The sequence below is a fragment of the Anopheles stephensi genome, chromosome 2 (genome assembly GCF_013141755.1).
Source record: "Anopheles stephensi strain Indian chromosome 2, UCI_ANSTEP_V1.0, whole genome shotgun sequence".
Lineage (NCBI taxonomy): Eukaryota > Metazoa > Arthropoda > Insecta > Diptera > Culicidae > Anopheles > Anopheles stephensi.
This window is the reverse complement of record NC_050202.1, coordinates 57,245,569-57,270,803: the sequence shown is the minus strand read 5'-3', so window position 1 is coordinate 57,270,803 and position 25,235 is coordinate 57,245,569. Positions and strand designations below refer to the sequence as shown.

At 47.3% G+C, this 25,235-nt stretch overlaps 1 protein-coding gene across 3 annotated transcripts; it reads left to right on the top strand.

Annotated features, from left to right (window-relative positions):
- The first annotated feature begins 347 nt into the window (after positions 1–347).
- Positions 348–25,185, top strand: LOC118503009 (polyhomeotic-proximal chromatin protein-like). Of its 3 annotated transcripts, none has more exons than XM_036035824.1 (8): positions 348–621; positions 1,176–1,517; positions 15,273–17,134; positions 17,205–17,745; positions 17,818–17,998; positions 18,070–19,510; positions 22,385–23,149; positions 23,236–25,185. In XM_036035824.1, exons 2-8 carry the CDS (start codon positions 1,480–1,482, stop codon positions 24,189–24,191), a joined length of 5,784 nt encoding a protein of 1,927 aa, XP_035891717.1. In that variant the 5' UTR covers positions 348–621; positions 1,176–1,479; the 3' UTR covers positions 24,192–25,185. The 3 variants fall into 3 exon arrangements, with proteins under 3 accessions (XP_035891717.1, XP_035891716.1, XP_035891718.1); XM_036035823.1 differs by having other exon boundaries at positions 348–984; XM_036035825.1 differs by having other exon boundaries at positions 355–469.
- Positions 25,186–25,235: the final 50 nt, after the last annotated feature.

Here is a 25,235-nt window from a genome sequence, read left to right as displayed (position 1 = left end):
AGCACGAAACACGACGTAGTAGAAAGGTTTACATCAAAGCAGCCCGAACATGTAATGAGCTCGAGAGCGAGGGTGAGAAAGACCAGTTTGCCAGAAAGAGACGCAACAGGCGTGGTTGTGTGGTGGTGCTTCGAAATTTCAAAAGAACTCTTTAATGACAGAAGAAGAAGAACTAGTAGCACACATTGACACGATTGCACTCTCACACACACTCGTTGATCGAGTGAGAAGGGTGCGCGCTCACACACACGCACACTGTTGCAAATGCAGTATTCGGGGCAATACAGCGCATTCATAGGCCGAAGTGAGAGATGATGAAGGTTGCTGAACACAATGGACGAGCCGAATGAATCAGTCAGTTTGTTTCGTTCCTTGCGGTGTGCACGAAATCTTTCGCTCCGCGTTGTGAACCGGACGTGCGTTATTCATTCCGCGAGACGAGTGCGGTTAAACCGTGTTTGTGATTCTGGTAATTGTGGAGAGCGTTGGAGTTGTTAGTCGGCACCAAATCTCTCGGCCCTTGTGTTTGAGGTTATTTTTGCCAGTGAAACAGCGTCCTTAGGACGGTTCGGAAATCGGGTCAATCTACCCGTTGTGTATGAGTGTGTGTGTTCATATTTGGTAATTGCCTTAAACCCATCATACCCACGATCAATGAAATTCTTGGACCCGCAGCAAAAGGGATCGTCTGAAAGTTTGAAGTGCGCTCCATCATCACCCCATGTGTAGAACGTGATGCGTCATCTACTTCGGGCGTAGTTTAGTGGCCGTTACTAAGAATCTTCGATCACCATCCCTTAACACAAGGATGCGCAAGCTTCTTGCTAAGCACATGTAGAAGTGAAATTTTGCCTCCCGTGCAACTGTCAACTAGAAGAAGAAGAAACACAAAGCAAGAATAATGCAGAAGAGAAATATCAACCTCTCGCACGCTCGCCCTCGTCCACTCACCACTTTCCAAGGATAAGGATATCAGAGAAAAAGGTACAACCAAACAAAAGCCTTTCCCTCCCCATATGCATTGCGATTGCGTTGATGGATGATATGTGTCGTGTTGGTGTGTGTGGATGCGGAAAACGTTTACAGCTGCGTGTTTTGTTTCGTTATCGTGTGTGCTTTGCTTGTGTTTATTGACCTTTTTTTTTCATTTTCATTCTCCACTAAACTGCTTTTAGTTGGCGCTGTGTTACTCGAATTGTGAAGCTATTGATCATTCGGCTAGAAACTATCTTAATAAGCGTGTGCGTGCGTGTGTTTTATCAGTTACCATCATCACCACCATCATAAGCTGGGTTACCGGTGTGGCAGACGCGCTTTTATTACAATGCGAAACCTTTGCCCGAACGAGCTTTTTATAAGCAGTATTGTGTAGTTATAGTATAGTTTTTCCTCGGTTCAAACTTTCCCCTTTAAACCCCCAAACCAACCCCGCCCAACTGTCTGAGAGCAGGTGACAGCTTACGAGTGGGCACCTTAAAAATGGATCGACCCCGTGGTTCAATGTTTTTTACTAAAAGGTATTTATTATTATTTAATTACATTTATAAGTTTTTTCATTGTTTTATATTTTCAATTGTAGTTGTCGTTTGTTTTTGTTGCATCATAATTTTTACGTATGTATTTCGTTTGCGTTCATGGTCCTCATTCGTGCCCCGTTGTACCCTAGCCCTTTTTTGACAGCACGCAGTCAACGCGAGAGCCACCAAGCAACGTTGTATGTTGCGATGCGTATGTGTGTATGTGTGCGTGTGTCTCGCAGCGCATGCTGTGTTGTTTTGCTATCTCCTTCCTGTTCTCGCCTCCGTAGCCTCGCTCCCGTTCTTACTGATGCGAGTTGACGCGAGCATAGCCAAAGGATATTCTATGTTGTGAAAGCGTTGGAAGCGTTAGAAAGGAAAGCCGTTTTTCCATTGAGGGGTTTGTAAAGTGCAAAAAAATCTCCTACATCAATGTTCTTCTGTCAAAATGACAAACGAGGTAAAACAAAAATTCAGCTACGGGACAGTTTGCTTCTAGAGTCCCTCTGGACACACACGGGACAGCCATAAATCCCGCTCCACAAGCTGCTGTTGTTTGCTCTCCTTCCGTGCCTTTTCCACCCCACCAATCCTGTTTAAGACGAGTATGTGTGTGGGGTTTATGTTGCCATACACCTACCAACACTATTGTAAAGTATACACTTCTCCTCTTTCAAGCAATTTATTGGGTTCGGGGTTATTGCAGAGAGCCCAACAGAGGCGAAACCTGATCCCGGTCGGTATCTCCTCTTCTTCGGGGGGGTTCCTTGAAGTGGGTTGATGATGGGGTGGAAAAGATGATGAGGAGACCGCCAACCGGCCGACCCGCCTAAACCAGTTTTGTCCCGTGCGCTCGTTCGCTCGCTCACTCGGAGCAGTAGGGCTTCAATCGTTTATTCCCTCATCCTGTTCGCTGAGGCAACATGTGCATATTTCGCTTGCCAGGCATTTTTCTTCTCGCTTACTCCACCATGCTCCTCATTTCTCTCTCTATCTCTCTCGTGCTGTCTCGCCGCATAAACGAGTTATTTTTGTTATGCTCTCTGTGCGTGTCTGTGTGTGTGTGTGTACACACAGAGTATCCGGCGTAGTAGGCGACGATGTCGACGAAGAGGCAAAGACCATTTTTATTACTCTCCTTTCCCATGGTGGTATCCCTTCTGTACATTGGGATACCCTCCCACCTCGACTCACTCGGGTGCAGTTCCACCTATCTCGTTCACTCCTAGGTGGATTCATTCGCCTTCTCTGTTATACGGCCAGTAGAATTTGCGGCGACCTGAGGAGAACTCCATCTCCAACTTTACACGAGCCGCAACAAACACAGGTCCTCACAGCAGCCCCTTTATATATCTACGCTCAGATTGTCTGGAGGCTCCCCTTTCACTTCCTTACACTCCAAGAGCACATAAACACACATGTGTAGACGAACCGTTCTCGACCCTGGTTCCTTTTTTATGATTTTGCCCTTCTCGGTGAGCTGAAGCTGTAAGCGATGGATTCGATGGCTATTCGTACGTCTGTGTCTCTGTGGCCTCACACGATGGGTGCATGCAAAAAATCATCCCCACAACAGCATAATAAACCCCCGGCAGAGGGGGGTGGGATAGAGCGAGAGGGTGAGAGACCGTGCAACGGAAATGGCATTCTCCTGCTCGATCTTCTACGCCTCTGGTGGGAAGTGCATGACGCTGATGGAGGTCAGAGAGCGCGAATGACTCCATGTTTCCAGGGAGTCGTCGCGCTGCTACCATCATCCCAGGGACCATAGCAGAGACCAGTCAGTCGGTAAAACCGGTTTTCGGCTCCGCGCTCGCTTGTCACTTTATCGCATGTTGCTTGACCTCGTGCCATCTCGGCTGCTGCCGCTACTAATGCTGCCTCGTGAAGTTGGTCCCTCTAAACTGAGGAGCTTCTGGCTGGCTGGCTGGCTGCCAGTAGTAGTGCGGTTGGTGGTGAGCGCTCTTTCACCGGAGTATGCGCGCACCTACAACCCTCAGTGCGTTTGTTGTGTACACTTCGCGCGACACAGCAAGCCGCGACCGACACTGACATCTGTCAAAGAAGCATCGCTCTCAATGAGCAGCAGCATGGTGAAGCATTGAAAGTCTCTCTTGAGCATCGTTATCTCACACGGCGGCATAGCTGCGCTGCGCATGATATCGAACCGCGTGCTTTTCTTCGCACTTGATGCAAGAAGTTGTTTATCGTGTGCACACTACACTGCACAGGCATATGTGTCAAATTGCAGCGCCGGGTTTATGTCCGTCCACAGCCGGCACGGTCAGGAAGAATGAAAATCTTTGTTTTGTAGTTTACCAGTGTCTGCGCTTGAACTTTTTTACAACCCTTGGTAGGTTTTCAAAGTTAATGAATTTCTGAACCAAAGTTAATGATGGTATATGAAGAGGGCGGCTGGTTGAAACAGTGTGCTGTAATCTGAGCAGTTTTTGTAATATGAAATTTAAAATATTTAGTTGCATGTTCACAAACAATTTAAGATACTTCAGGAAATTGTGCCATAAAAAGGGAGGAAAATGCCATAAATATATTAGCGAAATTTGATTGGTTTGTTATGATACAATATCGTGACTCTGTCATTCTGATGACTTCCATCGAGAAAACAGGGAATCAAAAAAAAAGCAAACAACAGCTAAAAACATTTGCCGCACATCAGTTACCGGCGAGTGCAAGTTGATACACACAGACAGGCACGTTGCAGCACGCACACATAGTGGCCTTTGCACTAAACTTGAACGATCATGTTGCCTTGGTATGGTGGCGGATGACGATATTTCTTCTCCACGATTCACCGATAGGGCAAAAGAGGGGGGCCTCGTGTCATAGCATCAATCGGCGGACATGTGCGAACGTGGTTTGTCCACATGAATGAAACAACAGATAGAAAATTATATGCCACATGTTTTCATTAAAGAAGAGGAAGTAAAAACCGTGAGTATGAAAAAGACAGGACGAAATGCCGTTTGACATCCTTAAAAGGACGATAAAGAGAGAGGGAGAGCGAGACAGTCGATGTGTCAATGCAAAAATATGGATGCTGAATGTGGACGGAAGAAGGCAAGGAAGGCAGGATGGACTAGGCGTGAAGGGAAACAACATCCAGGAGCAAAACAAAACCACACAGAGCACGGTTTAGTGTGGTGTGGTGTTGGTTCTTGCCCCACGCAAAAGGACATCGAACCTTTTACGCCTGGCCTGGTGGTAGTTGTGAGCGTTGAGCGTTTTTAGCGATCTAACCAAGCCAGGATCGTTTTTCGGAAAGACATTTTCATGTTTTATGATATTTTATGATACGGATTTGGTGTAGGTAACATTTACTGTTTTGTGGACCATTTTACAGCAACCTATTATATTTTTTTTATTACATAAAGAATGGTGAACATTATCTGTTTAGAGTCCTTAATATCCTTTCGTTTACTGTTTTATAATCTTTCGATTTTTTGAGAGAATATATGAGTTTCATAGACGGGATAATTCATGCTTAGGGAAAAAAGTCAAGCATCATAAAATGGTACAATAAAATTATTAGAAAAATTAGTAGTGTAAGTCTTAATTTTCTTACATTCAATCCTAGAATTTAATCTTCAAAATACTACTAATGTGGATTGTATATTATATTCACGTGTAGTAAAATTTATATATTATTATCGAAAAGATGAAACCCAGACCAAATAGTAATTTTGAAGTTGGATGATTTTTTATGTCCAACTCAACCAGAGCTCTAAATTTTCTTTGTGAAAAACTCCATCAGCAGCATCACTAATAGGGTAATGTATCCTTAACCACTCGCTGGAATTGTATTTAGTGGTTAAAAATAGCAAAAAAAAAAGGATCCATCGTGTTAGACAAAGTTAGACTGTACGTACGACAGGGAAAGCTATATTTCCCTTTTACGAGCCCAGGCAAATACTTTCCAATGTACGTTTGTTCGCATTCATTCGTTCTTCTTATCGTCCTTTTTCGAGATGGCATTGCGCATGCGCGCGCTGTCCACAGGCTGTCGGAATAGTTGCTTCGTTCTAATAGCTCCCAAGTACCACCCCAACTTTGTGCGAGCTCCCCTATCGCTAGATAGCTAGGGAAAGCAAGCATGTGTTCGGCAGTTGGGTGCAAAAAAACGCGCGGTCTACACACATCCATATATAGAAAGGATGTTGGCAGGAAAATGGGAAATTGCGCTAAATCTCGCTAACCCCCGGTACCCTCTAGAGTCGTATTATGTGCTTTCTTCTTTCACCATGGTTACCCATAGCTTGCCGTTTACGAAATGCGTGAGCCAAGTATATAAAATTTGGACAGTTCTATGTGTTTTCCTGCTGGAGAGCGAGAGAGAGAGAGAGAGAGTGAGTAGGGGGTAGAATAAAAGCATTTTACCTTCGCCAGGGTTGCTTTTACCAGGGTTGTTCCAAGATTTATGAGAGTAGCACAAAACTTTGTTCAATAGTAGGGAAGAAGATGAAAAAAGTTTTCCTCACAGTTGGGAGGACATCGAGGAACACCTACATGGAGGGTAGAGTGGTGCGTTAGCTTATGAAAGAAATGGGAAGTAAGCGAAAGGAAGTTAGTTACTGAAAAAGGAAATGAAATGTTGCTCTCCCTCAGATGAGATCTAGTGCCGAAAGTTGTGGAGAAGGACATGTAAATTGCATTACACTTCACTATTCGAATAGGAAGGATAGCCTCACCGACAACTTCAGAAATCGCACTGACACACATGAGTGCAGTGGAGATGCTGCTGCTAGTCTTTTTCTTAAACAGTAAAGCTGTTCCAACTGTCGGAGACTTGGATGCGTCGTTTAAGGAAGCTTCAAAGTCGTGGCTGTTTTTGGAGAGCAATAGACAGAGTGCACGAAGAGAGAGCGAGAGAATATCAAAAGAACAGGAGACAAGCGTTATCTGAAGGATGCTTCTTAGCTGGTGTAGAAAGTAGACGGGATTTTACCGTGTATTGATCATAGTAAGATAGATTGAAGTTGAAGTTCCTTATGTCGGTTGGAAGATTCTTTCTAATTTGTAATACATAAACAAAGTCTGACAAATGCTGTGTCAGGTACATAGGAATCCGGAGGAAACACAGCTCGTCAAGTTGCGGGTTGAACCGAACTCAATGCTCTGTCCATCAATTCCTTTGGGGTTTTCCCGTTTTAAACTTCGCCTGATTGTCTGAGGACCATTTCCTACGACTTATACTCGTTGGAAAGGAAATACTCTACGATTAATGATTTTAAGAGCAGTATCTAGCAAATAATAAATTTGTAGTATTACAAAAAGCATATCAGAGAAGCACAAACAAGCGAGTGTAGGAAGATCATTCTCAAAATTCTGTACACGAGACTTTCCGCTTACTTATGCCGGAGCTTTATTAATCTTGCTCACGTTTTCCAATTTCATCTCATCGATATCCACCTCACCCTTCGTTTGCTTTCAACTTTATGTCACATCGTCTTACGCTGATGTTTCATTTCACAAACGGCTGCACATGCCGACACGCCATGCCCTTAGGAATCGAGATCGAAGCGTTGGTAACGAGAATAATTAGCATATTAGCTTTCGAAACCCTCGATTCAATAAACACCTTCAACAGCACAAATCCAAAGAGGAAAAAGAGTAATAGGAGCAGGACTCATTTTTTGTCGAGTTGTGAAGGTGACTTCATCTAATTTCTAGATGGAAAAAAATGTATAAAAATTTATTGGACAAAACAAAAAACGCGAGACGAAATACTTTCGTCCCGAAAAAGCGATCAAAAAGGGGACAAAGCAGGAGAAGAGCACAGAGAGAAGAAAAAAGGGCCGTAAATCTTGGTGGTGTTGGGCCATTTGTTTACGCTTTGGCGGTTTGCGAGTGTGAACCGCATTCAGGCTCAATCAATTGATGGGACAGTGGTGATTTCTGGGAGTGTGTAATTCGAGAGCTTGATAATGTCTTTCCAACAGGCGTGCAAAGGGTCCAGTAAGATCACATCACCATCGGTTCGGGCTCGGAGCTACCCGTTTCGCGTGTATGAAGAACTAATTTCGTTGGGAGATGGTTTTAATTATAATATTTTAGTTTGACCAAAAAAACCAAAACGCGCGAGTTTTGGAATGTGGATTGTTGGACATCCACATACGCATACACGGATAAACTGCTCAAACATTAAACTTCTAAAGTAGTTTAAAAACAATTAGATACGCTGTTGGGATAGATTAGGAGCAGAATCAGTTCTTCTTCCTCTTTAGCACTACAACTAGAAGAAAATTGGGTTTACCCGTAACTGAAGGTCCTCCCAACTTTATATATCTTTGGTCAGAAGAACCAGAGGTCTCCACTCAAAACTATTGGCGCCTTGAAGCTGTAACTCCATGGAACAGTAATAGTCCCAGAGCTTATAAACGCCTCTCGATCATGGAGTCTATACCAAAACTGACGAATTCGAATGAAAGATGTTCAGAAGGAATGCTGGCCCTATCTGTGAGCGCTTGTGAGCTGGTCATGTCATAAGAATGGCACCGAACAACCCATCCCGTTAATTCTGTTGAGATGGTTTTCATGGACACAGGAGGCGTGACTTTTAGACTGGAGAGCAGTTTTTATGCAGAAGGCCAAGGAGGACCTCTGCGCGGTTGTAGTGCTTGATAAGTAAAAAAGGCCGGCCCAGATTTTCTGAATCGACGATCTGGATGGGATTTGATCCACATCCATCGAGTTTGCATCCTGCGAAGCTAAAACTAGGCCCACGAAGAATCTTCTTGGATCGTCGATAATACCAACATAAAGGCGAATGAATCACTCCAATTTGTGCTATTACCACAAACACTCAACACCTTTTTGATCTGGTCAGACAATAAAGCAAACACAATCACGATTAGCACTCAACCTCAAAATAAGCACATTTAAACATTAAGGAATCATATCATATTCCCCACATTCCAAACACACACACACACACATGTGCCAGCGCAACCGAAGCATGCGAAATGTGGTCTTTTAAACCTACTCAAACGGTTCTTTCTGGCTTCCATCATGTGTGTAATATATTGAAAATTCCTGCCTTTCGATCTATCAACCGCCACTCAGCCCCTATTCACCCTAAGAGAAAGCCAAAGTGAAAAAGAGGCGTTTATGTTCACTTATGGCTGATTTCGAAGTAATTTATCAAAATTTTTCCCCAAATAACAAGTGTGTGGCTGCAAGAGGGTGTCGTCGTTCCGTTTTGTATTTTTACGGTGCCGCATAAGTGTGCTCTGGTGGTGCATGCTGGGTTTTTTCCTGCTAGGTTTTCCTTCGATTTTTCCCCTTTTTACTTGCGATGGTACGCGGTCTATAACGTTTATCATGTGTGAAAATTTAGCACAAGCGAGAGAGAAAAAAAACACGGTCCAACCAAAGGAGGGAAAGTATTGGGAAGGGAAAGTCGTTGAGTGGTACTGCTGATGCTGCTGGCCATCAGATTGAACTGCTCGCTACATAACCGGAAGTAACGCATCATCACAGCTGCTTGGTCGTGCGGGGCACGCGTATGCTCTCGAACCCGGGATAGAACGAACGAAATCGAAAAACAAACGGGTGGTTCGAGAGCCGGGCAAGGAGCTATAGGGGAAGCCAAAAAGGGATTTGCACACAGCGAAATAACCAATTCGAGCTCGTTCATCCCCATCCGTAGTAGAAGTCAGAGGCCAGAAACAAAAAAAAAAGGTTTCCCGCAATCTCCATCCCTGCGCTCCGATAATTCTTCCGATGATCTGTTAAAAGAACATACGTCAAAGCATTTTACAAAGCATAGCAAATCCAAAGCAAACAAAAAAAATATCCCGAGTTTGGAAGTAACATGCAAGGATGGATGCGGAAAAGCCAGAAAAAAATTGGGCAAAAATGCATTTTTCCTACTCTGCATGGGTGGCATTTTTTTGCTTCCTTTATTGTTGTTTGTATTGCTGTTTTTCTTTTGGGGGTTGGAAAAGAGATGGCGTCCCTCTAGAGAAAGAGAGAGAGGGAACCATTTTCTTAATTTTTGTGTCTAAACGAATATTTCACGTGGCTGTGTGTCCGTTTTTTGGCTACCGTTTCCTATCTCCTTCACGGTTGTTGGGACGAATTCGAAAGGAAATGGGAAAATGGTGGCATGCGTGTACGGTATTTGTGCATGCGTTTTTTTTTCTCCCTCTCTTGCTTGCTTTCATTGTTTTCCGAATGGCGGTGTACCCCCGGTGATGGATGCGTTCGAGGAAAATGTGTGTGTGTGCACATTTTCCATCCCTATCCATTAATTTTGCGTCCTGCAGTGAGTACTAGATGAATCAGAAAACGGAGCGAGAGAGAGAGAGAGAGAGGAACACACGTGGAAAGAGAATGTTAGAAAGAGCAGACACACACACACACACGTTGGTGGAGTTGTATGGAACAACAGCAGTAACACAAGAATCATGCAGCAGCACGCTCTGGGGCTGATGTTCCTGTTCCCGTGATCCCTTGGAATAGGATTCGTTCGGATTCCAGCCCTATCTCGCAGGGGGTTTTTGCATTAGTGCACACCCTCCCTGTGTGTGTGTGTGTGTGTGTGGGGGGGTTGTTTGATTTTTCTCTCCCCTGTACTAAAACCAAACACAATCACCAGTGTGGCGGAAGCTGGTCGCAGTAGGCAATTTTGGACGTGCGTTCGTAAAGGGTTGCTTTGTGTGTTTCGAAATGTCGCCACGGTTATAGGGGAGGAAATGCTTCTTCTTCACAGGATGCATGCTCGGACCAAGGGACGATGGAGAAAGCGTACCAAAAATATGCATGACGCTAGGGAGGTTGGGATGAGTTGCTGGCGGATTGGTTATTATGCACCCAGCCAGTGCCTCTCTTGACTCGTTCATCGACACGTGTGTGCCAATTTGAGTTTTCGGTGTAATGACAGGGATTAAGTCTTTTTTTTTTTTTAAGCCCCAAACCAACATTTTATGAGGTCCAAAGTGCAAGGGTAAGAAATTGTGCATCACAGCCAAGCCTGATTGGAAATTGCATTCCTTCCTGGAACCGGAGGGGTACACTTTAACGCGCCGTATACCCGACACACCGGGTTGTCCTTTCACGTTTTATTGCACGGTCAGACAGACCGAGGCTTCTTTGACTTCGTTCGCTTTGTTGTTGTGTATTGGTTTTTTCTCCTTTTAATTGGTAAACGTTTTGTTTTGTTGGACAAGTTAAGGAAAAAAAAGGACAAGGCATTGAAGATATTTTATGGTACAATTTGCGCAACCAGTTACAAGAGCTGGCATCTCTCCAGGTTGACGAATGCATGAGTCACTGCAGTGTTTTTTGGTCCTACATTTCAGGTGTATTCATGCTTTCAATTAGCGATTTTGGACGTAACGTTTCAACTTAAACATGGCAATATTTTGGACATGGAAAAGAGCTGAGAGCTGGTAGATCATTCATAAAGATTTGCGTGGCCATATTGCTGAAACATTGTTTTAAAAAAGTGATATTGGATCTTTCATGTAGCACCTCTTTTCCGGTGTGCTAGTGTCGAAATGATTAATTAGAAAAATAACATAAGATTATGTAAGTAGTTAATGAACGATGTGTAAATGTTCTGTTTGCAGCGTTACTGTCTGTCAATACTATAATATCCGCTTAGAAAGAGAAGTAATGGCAACTGTAATAGCTGCTTTGACATAAAAACAACCCATTACCAATACCTCTGACTGACCAGCTAGATAAGCTAGTAGGTCTCCCTAGACCAGAAAAAAAACGGATATGCAGTTTGGGGTTTGCACATAAAAGTCATTTAAGTCCTTCGGTTCGTACCCACGCCTGTGTCAATAAAGCGATCGAGGATTTTTTTTCCTGGAATATCCTCTATTGCGTCGTTCCTTAAATTTAACATGCAGGATCTACATGGCTGTATGTGTCCTCGCTCTCCAACTCCCTCTCTCTATCTCTCTCCCTGGTAACTCCAGGATATGTGCCGAAATTTATGATTCCACCGACTCATGCTCTTCGTCGCAAGTTTGGCAGGAACCATATCCACAGGTTCGATCGATTCTTTTGAACGGCAAGCGAGGCACGCTGATGGAACGCGAAATATAACGACCGCGGTGCGCCTTTTATTTCACACTGAGGTTGGCTGGTGTCGGTGCATTTCACGGAGCACGGACGCGGTACCATAAAAGGCACGGCAAGTCAGTTCAGGGGTGATGCTGTCCATTTGCCATTGTTGTGTTGTGTCCCGGGCCAGATCGCTGTTCGGCCAGATTGTTGTTGTTGGGCAGCAGAATTTTACGACACTGAAACCTGTTTTCGAACTCATTCTTCATTGGGAGAACATTTCAGGCGTGTGCTAAAGGGGAAGGCTTTGCTATCGCATTAAGCAAGGTTGGAAAAAGGTTAGGATCTTCAAATCGAAGATCGCCAAAGCAGTGAGGGATGGAGCTGAAGCAAAGGTAAGGTTACTGCAGACTATTGAACTGATAGAGGATCATCAGCTTTGAGGTCTAAGCCAAAAAAAAAACCGAGGGTAACGAAAAGGGGAGCCGTTTGTGATACTAAATCTTGTATCTCTGTCCGTCATGTTCGTCACAATCTGTTCATGCTGTTCCACAGCATCATCTCACAAAACTTCCCTGTGTGCATGCCTTCTCCGGGTGCTTTGTGCAGTCGGAGCCCGGTGTGGATGATGATGATCTCCAATCCATCCATCAGCGAAGCAGTCGGACCGGGTAGTCATAAATTTTATATTGAAAGTTAATTTGCATCGGGTAGATGGTACCGACACTCACTTTGACCGTGTTGCTGTCGTCCCCTTGCACGGTTTATGGGCGCAACTAAGCGCATGTTCTACCAGCGCTTTCAGCCGATGATTGAATGGTTTAACGGTCGAAACTGCAGAACAGTTTTATTGCAGGCCACGTCACTAGAGGCTCCGGTGTGAAGGGATCTCGGTTGTGATGCTTGCTGTGCTGTGGCCCCCAACGTAAAAATTGCACATGCATTTTAAGTACCACACCTCGACCAAGGCTGCCTTCGCAAAAGAGGTCAGAGGCGAAAGGAATTCGCCCGCAAGTGACCGGGGAATGAGTAAGAGCCGGATATGGAAGCTCTGCAATTTTGAGACGAACTCTGAATCTCTGGATGAGAGATGTATTGCAAAGTTAGCCGAAACCAGTGTAAGAGACGAACAAATGATCAGGTTTTTTCCCCCAAAACGTCTTCACATCTCAAAGACAATAAACGAGTATTGTCTTTCAATGAAGATGGGCTAACCGAGGGACGTGAAAGCTGGCCGGACATCCACTAGCAGGAGGTACAGCGAGAGATCCTTTTGAACGAGTCTGCACGACTCGTCTGCCATACGACAACTGGACAAAGTTTGTGTTGTTTTTGTTTCCCATTTCTCCACCGGGAAGTCAATCAGAATTCGGGAAGTTGTATGTTTGAAGTTGGTTGACTAATAGAACAAGTAACGTTTTTGCTACTGGGCCAATAGGAGGGAGAGCTGATGATGGTGACGTTTGGACATTGATTACAATGGATGCTGGTGCTGACAGCGCGTGGCGGTATTGATGTGTTGTCTGAATGGGGTTTTCACAGTTGTCTCTTTCGAATGCTTAATATTCTTGTTTGTTTTGAAACAAATTTACTCAAGTTGGTCTTTTGCCAGCTTTCTAAGTAGTTCTATTGACCGAGCACGCTAGAATACAATTTCAATTTCATTCAGGATGAATTTGGGATATCGGTCCACTGCTTTACTGCTGCTCCGGACCTGTGGCATGATGCGTACGGTTTGTTTTGCAAGGTTCCCCCATGTGGCTTGCTATGAACGATGTGAGGGAAGGTTTGTTTGGTTCCACTCGAACGTCGACGCTAGAATCAATCATTCTCTCCATCGGTCCCGTATGCATATCTTCGATATTCGTCCTATGGTTTCACTCCGAACTTTCACTCGGCCTATCGTTCTGATAGTCGTCGCACGGTACTCGAGCACTTACATTCGGCAGGTTTTGGTCTACGTTTTCGTCGAATTGAATCCCTACCAAAAGAGAGAGAGAGCAATGTTTTGCCACAGCACACACATGCTGGTTTTAGAATGCTTAATACCGAGGCTTACAAGTGGTGCTGTCCAACGCAGCGTACTACTAGGTCGTCCGTGTAGCAGGACGACGTGTTGCATGAACACTGAAGTTTTGTGTTGTTTATTCACTGTGCGAGGAGGTACATATGTAGTTCATATTCCTCGATCTTCAGTCAGCACAACATTTAATTGTTTTCCTATCTTAGTAAAACGAAGCAATAGCTGATTTGAAATCGAGTTAAAACAACTATCTGTCTGGTACGGATGAATTAACTTGTCCAAGCACGCTACAAAACGCTGCTTATTGTGTCTCTCTCTATGGACGCGTAAAATTTGCCAATAAACCCTTAAAGGGAACGAAACGACAGCCATATCATGCATGCATAGGTTAGAAACCGAACTGAACGAACTGCAAGTCTGGAAAGTTGTGTTTGCTTTCCAGTTGTTTGCCAACCTCGTCTGTTTTCTGTCTGCTTCCGTCGAAATCCTGGTGAGGCGGTAGATTTTTTCAAAAAGAGGCTTACCGTTCGATTTTATCGGATCGAAGTGACCAAAAAACAACGAACCTGAGTAACGTGTCAATACCAAACGTTTGATACGGACGATTCCTTTGCCTCCTCGCGATGTTGGTCCACCGCAAAGTTGGTGGACACTTGCCGCATGGCCCCTTTCGTTTTGTTGCCTATATTTACGACTAATGACTGATGAAGCATTGTTCTGACGTTGTGTACAGTCACTTTTACAATTCCAACACAAAAATAGAAGCTATAAAATTAATCGGCGGTTGCTGTTCCTCTAGAGCACCGGTGAGTCCATTTGCTGTCACTTTTCAGACTCTAAATTTGTCTCCTCTGTCAACCTGTTGAATATTTATTACTGTAGCGTTGAAGGCAGGGGAGATAATTGAGTTGTATTCGATTGGATATATGCACCCTTCCCTCATTCAAACGATAAACTTTTCATATCTTTACACATATGCTTCACTGTGATGGTCCGACGAAATGCTTGAAGCTGTTGAAGCAATAGTTTGGAAAATGCGTTCTCCAGCCGAACGAGATAAAAGATGGAGAATACAAAAATAAGGGAGGTTTAATACGATTTTATGGTTTTAATCGTCCAAGAACATGCTTTCCTAACTTCGATATCTCTTCTGCCTTCTCAATATGTCTAGTTTTGATAAGTCGTTAGTCCTGACAGTGTAACTGGATAGAGCTACGACTTAAGACATTGCGAGCTCGGAACATCATCGGTTTTACACCAATACAGCGATACTAGCGCACGATACTCTCCTTATGAATATGCCCCTCTTTTGTTTCCCGATAGTTCCCAATTCTATCTGGAGAACCCTTCGTAGCAAGTGTACTCCTTTAGGTCCTGTCCTGTGTGTGTGTGTGTGCTATCTCTAGCGTACGATGAGGGTAAAACATGTTCACGAGTTGTTCCCGAATAACTTCGTTTCATTAAAATGAGATGAGCTGCAATCCGATTATGGAATGCTTCCTGCCGTTCGCCTGAGATGAAATAAGGTCTAAAGGAAGGGATGCCCGTTTTCTCGTGTTCTGCTACTCGAAGCATCATTAGCTTTTGAAAAGATGTCTAAAGCAGCATAATATTATACCAGATTCATCATTCAAAAGCTATTAAATTACATATGACTAATGGTTTTTTAAATTATTTCTTTCGATTTTCGTCCACAGATCTGAACATTACGACAATCTCAAACGGCAACAGAGCAATCCGCAAAGGCCACTGCTGCTGCCAAAGCTACAACCCATCAAACCACAAGTCCCTCCACCCAACGACGAAGTCAGCCTCGTACGGGTCGGCTACCTACAGCGCGGACCTAACAGCGCCAACAACGGCGCGAACGCCACCATCGTCAGTGACGCAGGCCAGCAGGTGGTGGGTGATCCTTGTAACGCCACCATCGTTACGATCGAACTACCCTGGAATCCGATCCTAAACAACGGAGCCCAATCACCGGCAGCTGCCTGTACTGCACCGAGCGCCCTATCACCGCAGCAATCGGTAACGTCCGTGGGATCTGGAGTGGGCAGTGAACAGCACTTGCCTGTGTATCGGTTGCAAACGGTTCCCGTGTCACAGGCATCATCATCATCCTCACTGCGCACCATCAACGGGACGACCACGATCGTCCTAACCGGCAGCGGAACAGTACCGCCCGCCGACACTAACGACCGATCGTCGCTCAAGTGTCTGGAGACGCTCGCCGAGAAGGCAGGCATCACGTTTGACGAACCGTACGACTTCCTTCCCGACACGCTGGAGAAATCGCAGAGCCCGGCGCAGGTGGCGCAGCAGGCCACGGTGCCGCTGCAGCTGTCCCAGGAACAGCTGTTCCAGTACCAGCAGATCCAGGCGTACGGTGGCACGATCCAGGTGAAGCAGGAGTACACACCAACACCGACCGGACAGCCCGGTTCGGCCGGTGTTGATCATCAGCAGCAACAGCAGCAACAACTTCAGCAGCAGCAGCAGCAACAGCAGCAGCAAGCACAGCAGCAACAGCAGCAGCAAGCACAACAGCAACAGATGCAGGTCCTGGCCGAAGCGAGCGGTGTGGCACCGTCACAAAGTCCACACCATGCTCAAACCCTTCAGCAGCAGGCCGCCCAGCAGCAGCAGCAGCAGCAGCAGCAACAACAGCAACAGCAGCAACAGTCTGCAGTGGCGGCCGCAGCAGCCCTCAACATGTCACCGCTGCAGGCAATGGCGAGCGGGCAACAGCTCTCCTCGACCGATTGGCCTCACGGTCGCGTAGTCGTACAGCAGCCGATCTCGAATGCACAGTACTTACAGCAACTGTACGGCGCACAACCGATCGTGTTCCCACCGCTGGGCGGCCAGCAACAGTTCCAGCTGATCACCGCCTCGAAACCGTTCCAAGGCACACCACAAATGCTGACGACCACGACCGGCAAGCAGGTGATCGGGACGACCGGGGCGGGCAATTTCAATGGCCCCTTCACGTTCTTCTCGCCGATGAGTGTGGTCAACTCACAGCAACAAACACAGGCCCAAAATTTACTGCCGGCGCTCAGCGCAACTGCGGCACAGTCAGCGGTGGCCGCCGCTACCGGAGCTACCGGGAACAAGGCAGGCACCACCCATCAGCAGGATATGCAAAAAGTGCTTCAAAGTGCAGTCGCAGCCGCCGCTGTTGCTACACCCGGTCAGAAGGTGCAGCTGCAGAAGCTTGGTACGGCGGCCGGTTTAACCGGTACTGCTGGTACGGCGCAGCAGCAGAATCTTGCAGCGCTGACCCAACAGCAAGCGGCCGCCGCAGCCGGACAGCAGTGCGTGCAGGTGTCTCAAGCACCGATGCAAACCGCGCAGCTCCTTAGTCCGCTGCAACAGCAAGGTCAGCAGATGCAGTTCTCAACGCAGTGGCCCCTGCAGGGCCAGATTTGGTCCACACCGAATGGGCTGGTTGCGTCGAACCCGATCATCATTCGCGGCACCAATCCCGATGGTTCGCAGGGCGTGTTTTTCCCAAGCACGCAGCAAACGCTACAGCAAGCGCCGCAGACTCATAATCGTAAGTAAAGCAGGTTTCGTTTAGGGAGGTGACAGTATTTAACTGTGGCATTCTTCACTTTTATTTGTAGAAACTCTTGCACTGCCTTGCACGATCACTCAGTCACCGCAACAGGTTACCCAGCAGCAGCAGCAGCAGCAGCAGCAACAGCAGCAACAACAGGTCCAACAACAGCAGCAACAATCTGGAGCTCAAACGAACGTTAACCAAGCGACCGGAACGGGCGTTGGCCAGGCTGGACAACTCGGTGCCACCAACGCCACTAGCGGACAATCCATCGGAACGGGTGGTGTCGGTTCGACGCTGCAAGGCCAAAAGAATATAGCGGGACAGCTGGGTACGAAGCAAGGCCAACGGCCACAGATACTGCCCCAGGGTGCATCCCCCATACGTCCGTCCGTCTCCACACAAACGGCCCAGGCGCAGCAGAGTTTGCTCAACAAGGCGGGCAACAAGATGCGTACGAAGCAACCGATGGTACGTCCATCGACACCGATGATTAAGACCGAGCTGGGAACCGGTACGACAACGCCGCAGAAGCTAGGCCAAGCGGCAAGTCAACCGACGACACCTCAGCAACAGCTGCAGCAGGTTGTTACCAGCAGTGGAAAGTAAGTTTGGCGTTCGGTCGCGTCGATCCAGAGGGCGTGAGTTTGCTAACGACTTTTGCTTCTTTCTTTAAGGATGGTGTTAATGAACGCAGGAACAGCGCTCAGTCCGGCGGTACTTAATATGCCCATCTTGGGAGACAGTAAGCAACAGCAGCAGCAGCAGCAGCAACTGCAGCTTCAGCAGCACCTCAAGACCGCTCAGCAGCAGCAGCAGCAGCAGACGAACAATCAGCACATTTTGCTACAGCAACAGGTACAGGTGTTGAAGCCAGATCTCAATAGCGCTGTACGTAACAACTCCTTCCATTCTCTTAATCTCCGTAGGCAATCTATCAGCAACAGATGATGCAACAGCAGCAGCAACAGCATCAAGCGCAGCATCAGCAGGCACAGCAACAAGCGGCCGCTCAACAGCAACAGATACACCAATTGCAGCAGCAAATCCTTCAGCAGGCCGCCGTAGCGGGTCAAGCAAACCAGGCACAGCTCCTTACGAATGCCGCTCAGCAGGGTCAGTTGGTACAGACAGCAACGGCTGGCGGAGCCCAGCCAGGCAACATAGTGCATCAGCTTGTGTTCCAGCAAGGTCAGCCGAATCAACCCGGCATGATGATCAACGTTTCGTCTGATGCTTTACTGCAGCAACAGCAGCAGCAGCAGGTACAGCAGGCCCAGCAACAGCAGCAACAGGCCCAACAGGCTCACCAGCAGCAGCAGCAGCAGCAGCAGCAGCAAGCCCAACAGCAGCAGCAACAGGCTCAGCAAAATGCTCTTCAACAGCTAGCCAACCAACAGACCGGTGGACAGGCGGGCAAGGCTGGCAACGCCGGTGTTGCTGCCACCGCAACGCAGATGATAATGGCAGCCGCCTCACTGGGCCAACCGGGAGCCGGTGATCGTACCACGATCGTGTCGCAAGGCGGACAGGCACTCCAAATCGATCGCAATCTGCTGCCCGTGTCGATCGCCAACATTGCCGGCAATCCGATCGTAGTCACAAGCAATGGTGCTACCATTTCACCCATCCACCAGGCGGCCAATCAATCGAACGTTGCCACCACCAACGTTGTCGCTGCCGGTACGCTCCAGTCCACCCATCAGCACCAGCAGATCCTGGTATCTTCGATGCCCAGCTCGGTACACCAATCGGGACAGAACCCAATCGTGGCGATGACATCCCTGTCCGCCGCTCCGATGTCGGTCGCGTCGATCATCAGCTCGGGCACGATACCTTCGATCTCTGCCGGTGCCATAACGACAACCGCATCGCTCGGTGGACAGCAGCAGCAGGCCACGTTGGTCGCATCCAGCGGCGGTGCTCAGTCAGCGCTACTCAGCGCCGGAAAGGAAACGGACCCGATAGCGATCAGCGTAGCGATGCATCAGCTGCAGCAGCTTTCGACACCACAGAAACAGATCCAGCAACAGCAGCTGCTGGACAATATGAACGCACTGGCAGCTGCTGCCGGTGGCGGTACGATGATCGGTGGGTCACCGATGGGTGGTGCGAACATAAGCGGAATATCGTCACTACCTGGCTCACCGACCACCTCGACCGCTATGAGCATTATGAGTGCGGCAGGCAAGATTCCGACCTCGATGGCTGCGGGTGGCCTGATGGGTTCGCCGCAGGCCGTGGGAGCGATGAAGCTAGGCGTGTTCCAGGCGCAGGGATCTCAACTTCAACCCGGAATCGGTGGTTCTACGACGGATGGTACGGGCAAGGACAAGCAGGCTGCTACAGCATCGGAAGCGAATGGAAAAGGTAGGGCACCACAAGTCTTTTGTCAATGGTTATACAAACTGACCAGGGGAACGGCAACAGTAGAATTCGAAGACCAATTTTTCTAATTCGCACACACACGCAATGCGCTCGTGTCGATGAACTCTTTAAGCCCAGAGTCCCCGGACCAGCTCCCAACTCTGAATCGACGAATTAAGGGGTGTAGAAGGGTAGAGAGACGGCGGTGTACAGTAAATTCAAACCGAACCGGACCATGTGCTGCGGCGGCACAGCAGTAGCGGCTTTCAAGTGTGAATAATTATTCGCTGTCTCATCCTCCACATACGCCCGCCACCTTTCGCGGGACGAGAGCTGGATTGATGTGGAGACGTCACTGAATATCGTTTGGCAAATCATCATCATCATTCTAATGCAACTCTCTGTCCGGGGAATGGGAGACTAAATTTGAGCGATCGCGATCGTATTTCGAGCTCTCTCAAGCTCTTTCGAGCCAAAAAAAATCGATCCTAATGCTGGCGATCTCGTGCGCATGCAGCCGGACATTTAATTCCATGATGATGATCAACAAAATTGTTCCGACTGTTCTCGTTTGTAACGTTTTTCGGGTGTTAGTAGTAACGCGGAATGACGAAATGGAGCAGCGCACAGAGCAGCGGCAACATTCATGGCGGTAGTAGTCCGTTTCCCCGGTGGTGTGGTGTTTTGATGGTGGTGGTTGTTTCGGTCACGCGGAATAGACAAACGTGCAAATGCGAAAACATTGGTGCGAATACACAAGAGTTAGTGGAGAGGGAGAGAGGGAGCGGGGGAGAGAGGGGGGGGGAGTTTAGGGGGTAAGTTTGCAATTGCGGGCCGGGAGTGGGTGGGGGTTGGTCGAGTGCGGCCTATGCACACACTCATAAACATACACACCGCACCACACACAGAGTGAGCCGATACCGGTGTGCTCTGTGTGTGTGTGTGTTGGTGGTTCCGTGGTTGGCGCTTGTTGAACTTGACATTCGCTGGACTCGGCGAACGAGCGTCAGTAGGTACGTACGCGGTTCGGGCCAGTATCGTTTGCGTGTTGCGTTTCGCTATTGTTGTGCGGCAGCAGATAGAACGCATTTTTATCTCGGCGTATTATTGTGATTTTGTATGTGATCGAAGGAAAAGGGATCAGGAGAGGAGCTACGGCGCGGACCTAGCCGATGGTGTGTGTGTGTGTTGTTATCGCTGACGTCAGTGTTGTGTGTTGTTAAGGGAGACTAGCAATCGGTGATAAGCACTATCATACAGTGCGTGTATTGTGGTTTTTCTTGTGTATCCTTGTGTTTTTCTTCGGTGCATGGAAACGATTCGCTTCCCCCCCGTGGGTCGTTTGCGCGTGCATCCATTTTCAAGGCCACCCCGTGTGTTTACCGGTCGATGTTGTGTTGCAGCGAATGACACAGTGATCGATATATTGAGAGCGGCAGTACGCGCGTGTGTACCGGAGGTCCTGTTCGGTGTTTCTCGGTCTGTGTGTGTGTGTGTGTGGGCAAGAGCATGGAAAATGTGATGGTAGTGCATCACGCTACTACTACCATCCCGTCGATGTTGTGTTTGTGTGAGTGTTTTTAGCAAGAGTGAAACGGGAAGGAGGAGGGGGTGTTGCGTGGAGATGGCAGTGACATCAGCACGTGTCGGTGGTAGCAGGGTTAGCGCTAGAGTTTAAAGGGGAATAGCAGGGAATGAATCATAGTAGGCAGCAGTGTGTCGTTGACAGTTGATAGCTGCTATATGGGGGCGCGGAGGGTTCTACATCACCTGCATTTGGATGTGAAGCATTATTGGAGGGTAGTTGCATAGCAAAAACAAGCGTTCCCACCACCGGGAGCATTATGACGTCAGTAAACAATGGAACAACGGTGGGGCTACGGTTAGGCTTCGTCGCATTTGTTAAGAACGGAAGCACTGTGTTGGTGTGTTTGCAGGTGAAATGTTTTGATTTTTTGTAAACGCAAAGAACTATCCAAGAGGCGTGCAGTGTTCGTCTGTTTGCCGGAACACCGTTGTATAGGTGGGCCGAATGATGATGATGATGATGGGGAAGAAGGTGGCCCACAATGCCAAACCGTTGTGTCAATAGTTTTGGTTTGGTTGTCTAGTGTGTGTGTGTGTGTGTGTAGTGTTAATTGACCTTAAAATCTGACCGGCCTAAAGTTTTCACCGGTACAGTTTTGTGAGCGTGGCAGGGTGTTTCAGTAAAATGGGGGGTCCTGAAGATGGTTTAAAATTGGTTTTTGAAAATCAAGATTTTTGGATTCTCTTCATTATGATGGGTTAAGCAGGCATTTCACACTGTGTGGAGTTGTTGAAATGCTAAATATCCGCTTTTGGATCTCTTTTAATTTTAGATCATGATCTTCGAAGGAGATCAGAAGCTCCCGTTTGGCCGATATCGTCTTGGAAAAGTAGCCAAAAAATTGTAAAACTCCTTGTTTCAACTATAAAAGCACAGTCGGCATACAAACTTAAAAACATAAAAAAAAACTTTAAATATCTCAAAACTGGAACACACCCTGTACAAGATCGTGCAAGTTTCTCTCACGAGTTTGATTTGGAAAGTGAAGTAAATGAGACTACTCACAGCCATTATTGAGGGTTTTTTTTTGAGATTAAAAAATAGTAACAATAAGTTGATAGCAGATAATGAAATGATATTGTTTTGACCTTCAATTAATGATCTAATTGACGCTTTTAAAATAAAATATATGAAAAAATGTGTAAGTTCGAGGAATGGAACTCAATGGGGGGGTTGAATCATAACTCAGTAATGTCGCCATGAATGAGCTCATAATAATAGAATCAGTACACCCCGTAACAAGCGTGTAACGTCACCTAATCTGATCCTCTTCTTCTGTCTTCTTCTAGATTTGGATCAATCAACGTCGGTGGCCACGGATAGTGCTTCCGATGCGCAAATGAACGGTACCGCCAGTACCCCGATGGACACCACACCTGCCCCCGGTACCGGAACGACGGTGACCAATGCAAACGGGGCCAGTAATGCCTCAGACGCATTGACCTCTCTCGCATCACTCGCCTCGTCCGCACCATCGGTACTTTCTGCCTCTGTGTCCCCAGCGTCCGCTACAACCACCACCGTGAGTAGCAGTGCTACCCAAAGCTCAACAACGCCGACGGTTTCTGCAGCCTCGGCCACTGGCACGACAGATGATACGTCGAAAGACAGCACGGCCACAGCTACGGTGTCATCGTCAACCACCTCTACCACCGCTACCACAACGATAACGACGGGTACAGCGAGCAGCACCACAAGCTCTACGAGCAGCTCGCCATCCACAATGCCTACGACAGCGATCGCTACGGTTACGGGCACATCAGCCATCCCGGTTAGCAACATTGGCCCGAACGGGATGCTTTCCACCAACGGAAGCGTTACATCCGCCGGGATTGCCACATCCTGCGTTACGACACCATCCAGCACCGGCTCGAGTGGCGGATTGCCACCCAAGACGGGTAGCAGCGCAGATAAGGGTGGAATTCCGAAGGCAACGATCAAACCGAATGTGCTGACGCACGTGATCGAGGGTTTCGTGATACAGGAAGCGAATGAGCCGTTTGCCGTGCAGCGGCAGCGATACCCCGAGCGGGACAGTTCCGACGAACCGCCGAGTAAGTATATTTCCCCCTTTGGTCAGCAATTTGATTCTCTTCATTCAATTTTCTAAAACAATTTTTCTCTTGCTATTCCTTAACAGAAAAACGCTCCACAAACGAAGCCAACTGTCCCCTTTCGCCATCAAATCAAACCAGCGATACGGGCAACTGTGAGGTCTGCGGTAAGACGGAACTGCGCAGCAAGATGAAGAAGAAACGGTTCTGCAGTGCATCCTGTGCCCGGTCGGCCAAACAAAGCTCGCCGGATCAGTTGTCCACTCCGGTACAAAACGGAACGGGACTTTCGACTGCAACACCGACGACTCCAACCTCGGTGGCAGCATCGGTCGAGCCTTCTGCAATGGTTGGCACCATGAACGGCGGCATGCTTGGTGTCCCACCAACCCCGGCAGGCGTTGTAGTTCCGAGCGTCGTCGAACCATCGCTCGGCACACTTCCGCTCGGAGCGTTGGCAACGCCGGCGATGCTGAATCCAACCATTGGAGGAGTCCTGCCAAACATCAAGATGGACCTGGATTCGCAACAGATGCAGGCGGCCGGCGCTCTACTTCCAGCGGGTGCTTCTCTCGCACAGCAACAGCTGCTGCAACTTCAACAGCAGCAGCAGCAGCAGGGTCTGCTTCAACCGGCAGCGACGAACACCGGCATGGGACAAGCGTCCCAACCACCACCACCACCACCGTCGGGTATGCTGATTGCTGCTGACGTACCCGCCGCACCAGTGACACCGGTAGCGGTGGCGGCTGCTGCTGCGGCTGCCGCAGCCGCCGCGGCCAACAGCGAGGAAGGATCCTCCATTCTGCGCTGGTCGGTGCAGGATGTGTACGAATTTATTCGCGGACTTCCGGGCTGTGCCGATTATGCGGAAGACTTTGTCAATCAGGAGATCGATGGGCAGGCGTTGCTGCTGCTGAAGGAAAACCATCTCGTCAGCACGATGGACATGAAGCTTGGCCCGGCACTGAAGATTGTGGCGAGGGTTAATCTCATGAAGGCTACCGTCGCACCAGTCGAAGGACAACAACCTGCGTCGTAAGCTCGCTCTCTCTCTCTCTACAGTTTGTTGGTACAGTTGGTTGAGATAGTGTAAATATTACATATGATTTTTGTATGTATCCGTACGTAGCCGTGTTCGTATTGCTTCCCAAGTACAATTCAAATCGCATCACGGTGGGTGCGTGGGGGGGGGGGCATACGAATCGAGCAAGATAATGAGTAGAAGGAGCATCAGCAACATTGGAAAAGCAAAACACACTTAATTTATTTTACGCATCCCCCTTCGTTCATATCCACCACTTTGCTAGCTGTCCATCCTTTTGCACTACCCTTGATAGAACTGATTAGATTTTGCTGCTAGCAAAAAATAGTAAAATAGTAAATAGCAATGTTTAGCATATTTTTCTTATGTTAGTCGAACAGCATTAAGCATACAAACTTTTAGATTGCTATCGGCAACAAAAGTGAATTTCAGACAAAATTTTACAAGTATGATATGTAAATATAACTAGGAGAAGAATTATCTACAGAAGAAAACAACAAAAAAAAAGCAAAAACCGAAGACCCGCCGTAAGTCATAATCATACGTCTTCGAAGGTAAAATGCAAAAATAGGGAAGTTTAGCAATTAGAAGGACCGCGACCGTCGCGTGATAAGAAACTTTTATTTCTTAGCTGCACGTGGTTGCAAGTGTAATAAGTATTGAGCAGTTAGCGATAGCAATGAAATTGAAATTGAACTGTGTAACCCATTTTACACACGAACTACACGTTTGAACGTTCTGTTTGAATAAGTTTTGTAAAATGTACTGAAGGGGATTATGTTAAGACGAGGGAGCAAAAGGGGCAGCAAAGCAGTGCCTGTGCGTATTTATATCAATCATAAGGCCATGTAAATTACCAGCTGAGAAAACAGTTTCGTGCAGTCTGCTGTAGGAGTGCGAAAGAAATTTCTTTTTGGCAATGTACATTCTATACGATAAGTCGCGAGGAATGAGATAAAATACATAAGGAAGAACATTTTTAAATAATTGTGCTAATTTTTGTTTGTTATATTTTAGATTAAACGAATCGAAAGAAAGCGC

Coding starts and splice junctions, on each gene's coding strand:
- LOC118503009 (XM_036035824.1), top strand. CDS start 1,480: ATGGATCGACCCCGTGGTTCAATGTTTTTTACTAAAAG. Junction 17,746..17,817: donor GTTGTTACCAGCAGTGGAAA/GTAAGTTTGGCG, acceptor TCTTTCTTTAAG/GATGGTGTTAATGAACGCAG. Junction 19,511..22,384: donor ATCGGAAGCGAATGGAAAAG/GTAGGGCACCAC, acceptor GTCTTCTTCTAG/ATTTGGATCAATCAACGTCG.